This window comes from Marmota marmota, unplaced genomic scaffold, assembly GCF_001458135.2.
Source record: "Marmota marmota marmota unplaced genomic scaffold, marMar, whole genome shotgun sequence".
In the NCBI taxonomy this organism is placed as follows: Eukaryota; Metazoa; Chordata; class Mammalia; order Rodentia; family Sciuridae; genus Marmota; species Marmota marmota.
Genome location: NW_026000101.1, coordinates 11,052,728 through 11,065,485, shown reverse-complemented (window position 1 = coordinate 11,065,485; position 12,758 = coordinate 11,052,728). Strand labels below are relative to the sequence as shown.

General features: G+C 42.5%; 1 protein-coding gene across 3 annotated transcripts; it reads right to left on the bottom strand.

The window, feature by feature from the left end:
• Positions 1–398: 398 nt before the first annotated feature.
• Pgap4 (post-GPI attachment to proteins GalNAc transferase 4) lies at positions 399–12,368 on the bottom strand. Of its 3 annotated transcripts, none has more exons than XM_048783292.1 (3): positions 12,113–12,368; positions 8,435–8,532; positions 399–2,215 (listed from the first exon to the last, which is right to left on the bottom strand). In XM_048783292.1, the coding sequence occupies exon 3, from the start codon at positions 2,136–2,138 to the stop codon at positions 927–929; it is 1,212 nt and encodes a 403-aa protein (XP_048639249.1). In that variant the 5' UTR covers positions 2,139–2,215; positions 8,435–8,532; positions 12,113–12,368; the 3' UTR covers positions 399–926. The 3 variants fall into 3 exon arrangements, with proteins under 3 accessions (XP_048639249.1, XP_048639250.1, XP_015347734.1); XM_048783293.1 differs by lacking the exon at positions 12,113–12,368 and adding an exon at positions 11,176–12,007; XM_015492248.2 differs by lacking the exon at positions 8,435–8,532 and having other exon boundaries at positions 12,113–12,367.
• Positions 12,369–12,758: the final 390 nt, after the last annotated feature.

Sequence of the window (12,758 nt, the reverse complement as noted above, 5' to 3'; positions counted from 1 at the left end):
TCATATCCATTTAGGTCTTACTGTCCTCACTTTACATGTGAAGAAAAGGAGACCCAGAGGGGCCAGATGACTTGCCCAAGGGCTTGGAAGAGATAAGATCCATGCCTTCTCTTTTACATCACCACATACCAGAAGAAAAAGAACTGTGGTTGAACTGTTAGGCAGCAAAGTTAGGGAAAAGGATTGCTACCTGGACAGAGTTCACCCTACTGAAATGTCCAATTGCCAAAGAATAAGAATATGACAAAAATCAATATTAAGTTACTACTGAACAGAAGCAAGTGGACTTTGATGATTCAGAAAGCTCCTGCAGATCTGACTGTGACTAATAATATCAATTATCAATGTGCTACCCGTAGAAAATGCCAAATCATCTGCCTACAAAATGCCAGGCACTGTCCATCTTTTAACAGTTTTTATTACACCAGGTCAAGGAAACAAATGGAATATATCAACATGGTCCTGCCTCTTTAGGCTTACATTCTAAACATACATCCATTCTCATAACCAATGAGAAAGAGATTCATCAGAAAGATCTCATCTTTCACCAGATTCTATCCTTAAAATCCTAAAACAGTTGTGCACAAGATTTTTGGCAGTCACAAGCTCTATCACAAAGAAGAGCTTACAAACAACAGGAGAATATAACTGGTATTTAAATGTACCCTCAGTGGGTGGGACCGACTGCATGAGGCAGTGTGGCTGTGTGGAGAGAGTCAGGGCCAGACCTGTGGCAAACCGCTGCTCCTGCCAGGGGCTACCAAAGCCAAAGCTCTTGACCTGTATGCGTCCCTCAGCTGTCCCAGTGCCTTTACTCCTAGCAACATTAAACAATGAAATATCTGCAAGCAACCGTGTCTCAAGAACGAACTCAATATTTAAATCTCCAGGAAGTGGCCAATTTCAGAAAGGCGTTTCTTGGCACCCTAGAGCAGACTGGGATGAAAGTTGTACCGGAGGCTGGAGAAGAGCCCAATGTGTTTCACCAGGTTGGGCTCCACCACATAGGCCCGCTCTCCCTTGGCCCTCAACAGTGAGTACAGTGCCATGTCCTTGCCAAAGCCCTTGTGGCAGTACACCTGGGACAGGTAGGTGAGGGTCCGGCGGGCTGCAGGGGCAGGGAAGAGCATGGCTGGGGTGCAACACTGAGAGGCAGGAACCACACTGTACAAGGAAGGACTCAGGCGCCGCAGTTCCAGGAAATAGTGCCGGCCCACGAGTTCAACCAGCCCCATGCTATACAAGGAGAAGAAGAGCATGACAGGCCAGCTAAAGCCCGGACGGCTGGCAAACCTCATGTATATCCAGGTGAGCAAAGGCCCTAGCAGCATGCCCACGCCGACCCATTCCAGGATCCGCATAGGCTCTGGGTTGATGTAGTTCTGAAGCCTCTCGGGATGATACAGCTTTAGATACAGGGCATCTTGGAGATGTGGCTCGGAGAAGCGAGCCCGTAGCAAATGCTCCAAGACTGGGAAGATCTGCTCCTCCGGAACAGCATCATCTTCTACCATCAGGACGTAGTCTGGGTTGTAGGTCTGCAGTGATGATTCCAGACAATAGACATAGTCCTGTTTCTCTTTCTCAAAGGAGTTGGTCGAAGGGTCGTCACCGTAATCATCCTCAGTGCCCTCATAGCGGTTGGCCACAGGGACATATTTGGAGAGCAGCTTGGCATCAAAATGGCTCACGCTACGCTCCACGTTGCACAGGAAGAGCTGGTGCCCCTCGCACTGCGGGCCACACTGCTGCAGCAGCCGGTGGAACTGGGATACCACCTGCAGGACATAGTGGAAGCCTGGCTGCCTGTCCACAGTGATGATGGTGATCACCAGCCAGGGCCGAGGGGTGGCCTGCCAGACAATGGGCACTGAGCCGTTGGCAGAAGGCAGCTCCTCAAAGTAATGAAGGGCAGCCTCCCCTTCCTTCAAACTTTGCTGCAGGAACTCTTGGCTCATTTGGTTCAGATGCCAATTGCGTAGATAGAAGTAAGAGTGCAGAAGTCGGTGACAGGCCAAGGGGGCCAGCAGGCCGAATGTCACCACTGTTAGGATGAAAAGCTGGACAGCAGTGCTGCCCCAGGAGAGTCGCCGCAGCCTCCGGAGGAGCATGGCAGCTGAAGAGGTTGATGTGCTCATGAGGTCAACTTTTGGTCATGTCTGATCCCAAGAACAAAGCATCCTGGAACTCAGGCCAGAATCAAAGCAAGTCAAACCTAAGGAGAAAAAACAGAAAGTGGTAAAAATAACCCCCCCCCCCAAAAAAAAAAATATGAGGACTGAATTTGATATGAGCACATATCAAGTCAGAAGTTCTAGCTGGAGGCTGTATAACTATTAGAGACTTTATATTCTGTAGTGAACTGATCTTTAGTTGTACCTGTTAGTGATCTCTGGAATACTATCTTATTTCTATAAGCATCAAGGTCAAGTAAGTTCAACCAAGTCCTCATGCCCACAGATGCTTAGTTAGGTTTACGGTGCCAGAAAATCACCAGTTAGACTAATAAAATCATTGTGTCAATTGATTCTCCAACTATATAGACATGGGTTCTTAAAACATACGTCAAAAAACTAGGGTTTGTCTAGAGGAAATACACACAGTTAGAACAAGTTTCAGCATAAGTGTGCAGTAAATACTTGTTCACTGCCTGTGCACAGTAATTTCTGAAAACTCTTTTGTCTTTCCTGCATATTCCAAACAAGAAAAATAATACTTCTGGGATTCCCTGAACTGTTTGTTAATTTAATATCATATTGTATTCATTTTTCTCTAACCTCAGGTACTCATACTTCAAATTGCATATTTATTTAGTCCTGATTTTTCTCTTATTTTATTTTTATAGAAGTATCATGGGAACCAATGAGAGCATGTATTGTGGGCATATTGAAAATGCCACTAAAATATGCCTGTTTTCAAATTAAAGTAATATTTTGGGAGAAAATAGGCCTAATGTCCTGATGGAAAACATATTTGCACCAAACAATAGAAACAGAAAGACAAAGCTAGTAGAAAACCAGTAACGTCAATGCAAATCTAAATGATTTCTACAGTAGCAAATGTAAACCTCTTGCCTCAGAAGCATGATAACGTTTGTACACATTTGGAAGAAAATGGTCAGTTTGAGTTTTTGTGAAGGAAAGGTTGTCCAGGCCCCACACAAGGTTGTGGTGATAGTCCACTCCACATCCATGTTCTCTCCTTCTTGGGTACAAACCTCACTTCCTAGCCTGTCTCCTCCCTGGGAGGGACATGTGACTAGGGTTTGCCAGTAAATGTGAGCAAGTTTACAGTTGTGACTTCTGGCACAGGGGATACAGAGATGTGTGCTCTCTCCACTTCTCTTTTCCACTCTGCCAGCTACAAATAGAGGAGGATGGAGCCACCAATAGCAAGAGCCTGTCCTTGAATGATTGCATGAAACAGCTCCCAAAGATCACCTCCCAACCTAGAGTGGTCTGTGCTGTGAGCAATACCTAAACCATTGTGTCTAGCCACAAATGCTTTTTGGATTTGTTTATTATAGCAGTTAGCCTGGCCACCCCTCTACAGTTGTGTAGAATATCAAATCTCTCTGTACAGTTTGATGAAATAATAATTCAAGGAAGTAAAAAGATAAATCTAGTGAAATTTCAGTGACAGAAGCAGATTATGCTGGGTCACCCCAGAGGTGAGACAGCCCATCCTAGTACTAATAAGAGACCTAGATAGTACTAAAGAGCAAAATTATTAGCAAGAAGAGGGCAGAATATTAGGTAATCCCAAGTTGGCTCATTTGTGAACTTCTAAGATAGTGCAAACCATTTGTTTCTGCCTCTGATTTTCTCTGTTCTTGCATGGGATTCCACATCCACATGGCCTCACCAGTTCCATATCATACTTAGTGGATGCAAATACTGGAATAGGCTAAGCTCATGCTCCTGGCATAATAGCCCTGGGAGTAGGGGCATTCAGGTGGTTTCCTGCTCAAACTTCTGTCCTTGCCCTTGCTATATTACTCAAGGGAGCTGGACCCATACAGGAGAGGGAACTAAACAAAGTCAACAAGATAAGGCAGGAAGCTTGGAAAATGGCAGGCGTTATGGGCCATGACCACACAGACTCAATTTTACCCCGAGACTCCGTGTTCCATAAGAAATGCTTCCCCCGTGGCAACACTCCGCCTCTGTACCTATCAATAGTTGCTTAGCACAGCATGTTTGGCAACACAAAATGGCAATTCTTACACAGTATAAAATTGTTCTCTTTGATTCTCATTTTTCTTGGGTAATGTACCCTGTCAGAGATTGATTATCTAGACATTAGTAACCATTCTCTAACTTGTACTCAACTAGTATCATTTTGACCCACTTCCCTTCTGCTTGCTTGCTGCTATGCCAACCTGGAAAGTACTGTGGGAAATGCCAATGTACTCATTGCATTGTTTCGCTAACTCCTCAATTCAGATCTGTACCCCTCCTTGCTTGCAGGTATGTCAACCTAGATGTAGTTTTTGCCTTTAAAGACCCTGAAATGCTCAGGCTTGGGGCTGTTTCTTGCAGAGACAGTTATGGGTCCTGTGGGGAGCAGCTGCCAGCTGGTTGGCTAAATAAAGACTTTTCAATTCAGACAAAATGGACTTGGTACGTTTTCTGAGCAGTCCTCCCCATAACACAAGCACACAGTAAGTGGTATCACTTACTATGATATGGCAGATGGGACGGAAATGGGAGCACTGAGATTAGACAAAAAGAGAACCTTTTAAACCCAGGTGATTTTCTTTCCTAAGGACAATAAAATCATTAGTTTCTCAAAAAGTTCCTTAACAAATACGGCTGCAAGACTGCAAGATTGTCATCAATGTTCCACTGACAACAAGGGAAGGTGAAGGATTCAGTTGAGTCCCTGCCTGCAGTGATCAGCTCTTGCTGGGGTGATGAATGGCCCCAGATCTTCATAACTTACAATAACATCATGCACTTCTTGTACACAATCTTTGGATAGCTGTGGCCCAGATGGACTCAGGTACAGAATGTAGGTTGCAAGCAGATCATCTGTTGTACCTCCTTTCAGATCAAGCTGCAGAGGCAACAGTTACCTGGGAAGTGATCTTATGTTGGATAGAAGCTGCACAAGAGGCTGAGTCAAAACATGCAGGTACAGTTACATGCTGTGTAGGTGTGCTGCAGATCAAGCCCATTCACCACCCACTGGCCAAAGCCAAGGGGCAAGGCAATTCACTCCTCCCACAGAGATAGGGATGGAGGCCATGAATATTCAATAGAAAGGAAAAGCAGCAGACCAACTGTTAGATTCTCAGGAGAAAATAAAGGATCAATCAATCTATCCACAGAAATTTCTAGAATGCTGACAAGGCGTAAGACCCAGGTCTTCCATTATTCTACACTTTATGAGTCAGGGCAGGCTTCTGTAATGATTTCCAAATCCCAGTGGTTTATAAGAACTAAGGTTTTTGTTTTGTATTCAATGTGACAAGGAAAAACAGTTTAGTATATTTTATTATAAATATGCTACAGGAAAAAAAAAAATCAAGAAACCATGATAATATGCATTTCTTCTCTTATTGCTAAGTTTTAAATAAATAGATTCTAATCCTGGAGCACTTTTTTTAGGTGTATATATGAGCCATGAAAAACAAGAGAACAACTCCCATTTTGGAAGCAAACTGTGTAACAAGATTTATCTATTCATATTGATATAAAAACAAAGGGGAAATATTCTGTTTTTCAATTTCTACAACCTCCAATTAATATATTGGTTTTTCTTTTCTTTATCCCCCTCCCCCCTTTTTTATAACTAAGGTTTACTCCTTGATCTTATTATTTGTCTGTATGGGTCAATTGTGCCTCTGTTCCATGTTGTCCACACTCCAGCACCCAGGCAGGTGACACTGCCTCATTTTTGAACACTATTTTGTGGCTGAGAGAAAAGAGGCATAGTAAACCACAACCTGACTCTCGAGCTACTGTTCAAAAGTGACACCATCATTTCCACCTATATTTCACTGACCAGATCAAGTTACATAATAACTTGAGTTCAGCAGAGCAAGATATGGAATTTTCCTGCAGGAAGAGGGTACCAAAAGCCTGAAGTCACAAAGATTGAAGAAATACACTTCTCCTTTGAAGAGCAATGCAATCTAGCAAACCTACCTTGGGCCACAGGAGCAGATCTGATGTTTTTTCCTAGAATTCTAGAATCACTTGTCCACAACGTCACCTGCTCAGGCCCACACTCCAGCAACAATGTGAATTGACTGGTACCTGTCAGTTGGCCTGGTAACAATCATTATACCCTCAATTCAATGGAACAATATTTACTGAGTTCTTATCTATGCTTTGCAAGTGAACCTTGAAACCCAACCACTCCCCAAACTGGATTCTACCTGTTACCATGTCTAGGTATAAGACTCAGGAAAGATGGCAAAGGAGAAAGGCACTAATAAATACGAACTAGGGTTTGCATGAATAAATGGAATGTCAATGACAGGTTTTGGCACAGATTCTGAACGTTAAACTCAAGGTATGGGCAGCAGAACACAGGCTAGACATCAGGAGACAAGCACTAGAGGACTGGCCATATTTCCCAACTCCACTCTTCTCTCTGAATGACACCATTGCTCTCCCAGGTACCTGGGTCCAGGTTCTGACCTCTCCCTTCCATTCAGTCACTTCCCAGTGCCACCTCCCTGGTCTCTCTTAATATGCCTCTTTTCTCCTCCCCTGTCCATTATCATGCCTTCCTCACTGTACCCCCTGGTCACCCACATCACTTCTAGGCCAGTTGATTGCAACAGACTCCTGAGTGGACTCCTGACCTCCAGCATGAGTGACAGATTCAAAATTAAAAGATCTGGGTCCAATTCTGGCCCCCACACTCATTAATTAGATTCATTTATAGGAATAAGTCATTCCTCTCCCTAGTCCTGTTTTGTCTCTTTGCAAAACAGAAAAATTGAAAATTATCTAATTTTATTTAGGCTTTGTTTAGATGAAAAGACAATGACTACAAACGCTCTTTATCAGGCATGAAACACTGTGTAAATGATGGTAATATTTTACATTACCAGCATCCACCTCATCCTTTAAAGCACAGGTCAGAACAGTACTATTTTCTGGAAAACTAATACATGATTCTCCAATGACTATGGAATAAAGTCTGAAGTCTTTGCCAAGATTCTTCACAAGCCAGTTCTATCTTTCCAGCTTCATTCCTTCTCCATAAAATGCTAATACGATTGTCAAAATCAGATCAAAAGGTGACTCTTCCAAAAGCTAAGGATAATTTCCCCTAGCCATAAATAAGCTATTTTTCTTACACATACTGAGGACCTTTCTATGCTTCCCCCATGGCATTCAATTGTTACTTCCTATTTTAGAATGTACTATTGTTGAAATATTGAGATTCCAAGAACACTCCCCACCAATACCAAAACCTGAAAGTGCTCAGGGCCCTGACTTAAAAAGCATAGTATTTGCATTTAACCTATTGCATATCCTCCTGTACACTTCAAATCATTTATCATTTGTATAAGCTGAGCATGGTGGCACACACCTGTAACCTCAGTGCCTTGGGAGGCTGGGGCAAAAGGATGGCAAGTTCAAAGCCAGCTTCAGAAACTTAGTGAGGCCCTAAGCAACTCAGCAAGACCCTGTCTCAAAATAAAACATAAAAAAGGGCTGGGGATGTGCCTCAGTAGTTGAGTGTTCCTGAGTTCAATCCCTTGTACCAATAATAATAATAGTAAAAATACTTATATAATACCTAATACAACATAATACCTTACATACCATGTAAATGGTATGTAAGTCATAGTTGTACTATATTATCTAGGGAATGACAAGAAAAATAAATCTGTACATATTCAGTACAGATGCAATTTTTTAAAATTATTTCTGATTCACAATTGATTGAATCCACAGATGTGGACCCTGAGATACAGAGGGCTGATTGCACATATTTATAGCTACCACTTATTAATTCCCTACAACATATCCCAGGGTTGTGCTAGACTCTTGAATCTATTTCTTCTAAGACAGCAACTCTCAACTAGCAATGCAATTAATCCCATTTAGATGAGAACAAAAATAGATGCTAGGAAATCAAAAGCAGGAAATTCAAATACAGGACTAATTTAAAGCTCGTGTGTTACCCATGATGCCTACTGCCTCCAATGCTTTATTTATGGACCTTGAATTTTTTATGCCCCAGCTGGACTTCTAAATCCCTTTTTAGTGGATTCAGTCTGATATATCTTTGAAATCCCTCACAGACCCAGTGTAGTAGTTTATACACAGAAAAAGCTTAATGACTGTTGAGTAAATAAAAGGCCATGTGAAAATTTTGACCTCTATGGGCCTCAGGTTCTCAGCTGAGAGTATTAAATTGAGAGTATTAAAAAGCCTGATCACATAATGTGCAGAGACCAACTTACTAGTAAACACTGATGAGCAATTACATGCCAGGTGCTGCTCTTAGCAACTCATTGACCTCAGAAAAAGACTATGAGAAGTCTTCAAGCCCATTTTATAGCTGAAAAAGAAAAGACACAATTAACTTGTACCCGAGGTTAACAAAGCTTTTAAGTTTGGAACCCAGTCAGACTGATTCTAAAACCTATGTACTCAACCAATATATACTACAGCCTCTGCACAGATTGGAAGCACAAAAAAATCAGCTGAAAAACATGGCAAAGAATTTTAGAATGTGGTAGGTAATAGAATTAACATATACAAATAATATGCATCATATGCATTTGTATATACATTATCACTCTGATTATATATTTACATCATACACATGTATATGTGTAAATATACTTAAATGCTTTCATCTGATCAATAAAAATTAATTAATGGAATATAAGGTGTCAATCAAAAATAAAAACCCAATACCTAGGAATAAATTTAAGAAATATAGGAATATGCACACATACTACAAATTCAACTAAAAGACATTTAAAATGTCATTAGTAAATGGAGAAAAATAATATTTTACCAAAGACTAGTAATAGAAAGAGGTACCTTAGTCCGAATTAATATCTATATTGAACATAATCTAATTATAATTCAATTAAAGAGGGAATGGTACAGTTCAATAAATGGGCATTTGCCTATAAAATGGTACAATCTTCAGAGGTAACATTGGGGCAGTATTTATAAAAATGTTATATGTGCATCATTTTTACATAGCATTTCTACATTTAAGGATATACCTGATAGAAATGTCAACACATAGTACCAAAAAACGGACAAAGAATTTTCACTTAAGTTTTGTTTAACAAAGAAGGAGGAGAGGAATGAAGGGAAGAAGGAAGGAAAGATGAAAGGAAAAAAGAAAGAAGAGAAAGAAGATAGCAAGGAAGGTAGAAAAGAACTAACTGCAGGCAAACAAAATGTCTAAGAATGGGAAAATAGATTTTTAGATAATCACACAGAGTATGCTAAGAAGATGTTAAAAAGACTGGGAGGGGGGTTAAATATGCCACAATAAAAGAATTGCTAGCTAGGTCTCCACTATGGAATGAATTTCTGTGTCTCTACAAAATTCATATGTTAAAACCCTATATAATCTCCAATGGGATGGTATACCAAAATTTAGATCAGATCTTTGGAAGGTAATTAGGTCCTGCATGATGAGTTTAATGCCCTTATAGTAAGAGATAGTAGAGGGTTTGCTTCTCTGCTCTGCTCTACCTCATGTTAGAAGGACAGAATAAGAATCCTGCCCTGAAGTCTGTAACCAGGAAGAGGGCACCCTGATCTGAAAATGTCCAGCCTCCAGAACTGTGAGAAATAAATATTTCTGTTGTTGAAAGTATCTGGACTATGGTACTCTGTTAGAGCAGCCCAAATAGACTAGGACAGTTTTAAGAGAAAATGCAAACTATGTCAAGGCAACTGTAGAAAAATGTACATACTATGGACCACTTTACCTTTTTAATGTAGAGTACCATTTGGTGAAGGAGAGATGAAGGGTATGGGAGATGGAGGTTTTCTGTTTTGCTTTCCACACTTCTGCAATGAGCATATATTACTTTTATGATCATTACTAGACATTTAATTCACTAACATTTGAGTCTTGTGTCAGACACTGGGATGGTGAACATGAAAGCCAGAGAGCCTAAATCCATATTTTTAGCCATAATTGAAATTGGTAGTTTTATTAAATGATTGTATATTTGCATCTGTTCATAGACGTTTGCATTTGTTCGTAGACATTTGCATCTATTTATCTGTGTATTTTGGTGCCAGAGCCATGCTATTTTAATTACTGAAGCTTTAAAATAGGTTTTAATACCTGATTAGCAGATTCACTTTCCTGACCTAGCATTCATTCTCCTGGCTTAAAAATATATATATATTTTTGAGATACACTTTACATACACCAAAATGTACCATTTAATTATATAATCCAATGACACTTATCAAATTTATATACCCATGTAATCACCATCACAATTTAAAAATTGATGGAAGTTTAAAGATAATCTGGAATTAGAACTCCTAAAATTTAACAGGAAATGCTTAATTTGGTGCAATATATATGACAGATAATTACTACCTTAATGTGTAATATACAAAGAATGCTTAAAAATCAGGAAGAGAATGGGAAATATAACTCAGTGGCAGACTGCTTGCCTAACATGTGGGAGGCCTTGGTTCAATCACCAGTACTGAAAAAAGAAAAGAAGAAGGAGAAGGAGAAGAAAAGAGAAAGAATTCAACTGAAAAATGGGCAATGGAATTAACAGTGAATTCAACCACAGAAACACAAAAGACTAATGAGCAGAGGAACAATTAATTCCTATGGGTAATCAACAACATCCAAATTAAAAAATTAAGAAAATTAAAAGTAACCATTTTTTGGTCCACGTTACTGATTTAACATTTCAAGTGCATGAAGTAGAGAAAATTTTAAGAAGATATACATAAAATATCAACAAACTAGAGGGTGCAGTTTTTAATCATCTCTTTATCATGCTTATTTCTTGAGTGTTCTGTAAAAAAAGTTTATCCTTTAAAGAAATTCTAATAATTCTCAAGTTAGGTCTTAGGCACTAACAGTTTTCTACCGCATAAAGTACCTGGTGCATGCCCTCTAGAAAAAGAACTGCCCCTGAAACAACTATTTGCCCTGAGGAAAACACACACGCATGAACACATACACACACACCTGCAGGATTTGCTAATGGTCCGCATAGTGAGATCATCATTGGAGCCGCCCTGCGGGCGGGCGGGAACAGCATGGGGCGAGCAGGAGATGCCTGGGTCACACCGACCCTGCAGGAGCTTGTGCCCCAAGATACCGTGAGCGCAGTGCGGCACGGGTGACATCGGAGCTCAGCGTCCAGAGGACAAGAAATGCCCAGAATGTCCTAACTATCGCTCTTGGGAAAAGAATGCGGGCGGAGACCTGGGTCCAGGATCTAGTGTCTGCGGCTAACCTTGGGCAGTTCCCCTACGCTCAGGCCTCAGTTTCCCTTCCCCAAAAGCTGTGGCTGACCATTTCCATCGCTTTGCAGGTCTCCTTCTGCTAGTGTTTCCCGCGAGCTGGGAAGGGCCCCTTCCTCGGTTAGATCACCTTCCCCAGGTTCCGGAGCTGCGAGAAACCCCTAGCTTCAGCAGAGCTCTCGGCGCATCCGGTGGCCGGAGGGGCGGACGCGCGACTAGGGTCCCCTGCCCAGGGGCGGCCATTAGGCGACCCGCCCTTAGGCGCTGCGCCTGGCTGGGCTCGGTAGCGGTCTTGCCCAGGCTGGCACGCACCCTGCTCGGGTCCTTCGATCTACCCGGCAACCAGGAGGGCGCGGGCGAGAGGTGAACAAGTACGTTCCTCCCTGCGCTGACGACCGCCGGGCCACGCGGCGACGCCCTTCAGCGGTCCCTGCGGTTCACTGGCAGCAAGCTGCTCGCAGCGTGGGCAGGGCCGCAGCGAAGCCAGCGTGCCCTGGGCGCACGGCCGGAATACAGGCTCTTCCAAACAGCACCATCCCCCACAGTTTCTCTCCGCGGCCATCCCGGATCCTGTCCCCCTACAGTGGCGTGTCTCAGGGATGGGTGCTCCCATCACCGTGCCAAAAGGGCTGGGCAGACCGTGCGCAGCGCAGACCTACCCGGTAGAGGCGGTCAGCTCCATTCGCGGGGCACAACGAGGCCGCCTGTAATGTCCCCCAGGCCGAGTGGCTGGCAGATTCCGGTGGAGGCGCCATCCCCGAACCCGGAGGCCGGAGCAGCAGGCGATGCGCGCGTTGGATACGCCGCGGAAGCCTCACCTCCTCCCGCAGCGCAGCTCCGGCGCAGGGCTCCCCTCGCTCGGGCAGGCCATGTGACCTGCGAGCTGCGGAGCGACTGCAGCCCCCAAAGCTGGCTTGGGGAAAAAAAAAAACAGCGAAAGGCGCCAACTGATGGGCAGCGAGGGAAAAGCAGGGGTCGTTCCAAGTCCGGCGAACAGGAAGCCATGTGTCCCTTTTGTGAATGGGAATAAAAATCAACATTTTATTTTATCAAATGAGACAGAGATTGCTTCAAATTAGTGAAACGTCTCTCAGTTCTTGTAAGCACTTCATCAGAAAGCGGTTACTTTGAATTCTGAATTGTTTTCATTCTTCCAAAATCCTTCTATTTGAAACATATGATCCCGAGAGAACAGTGGAGATATGAGAAAATATGTACATTGCGTTAGAACAGCCCCTAAAGCATAACACAGGAAAAAGATGTGGAATTACCCAAAGTGGGGAAAAAAAATATATGTTGCAAGAA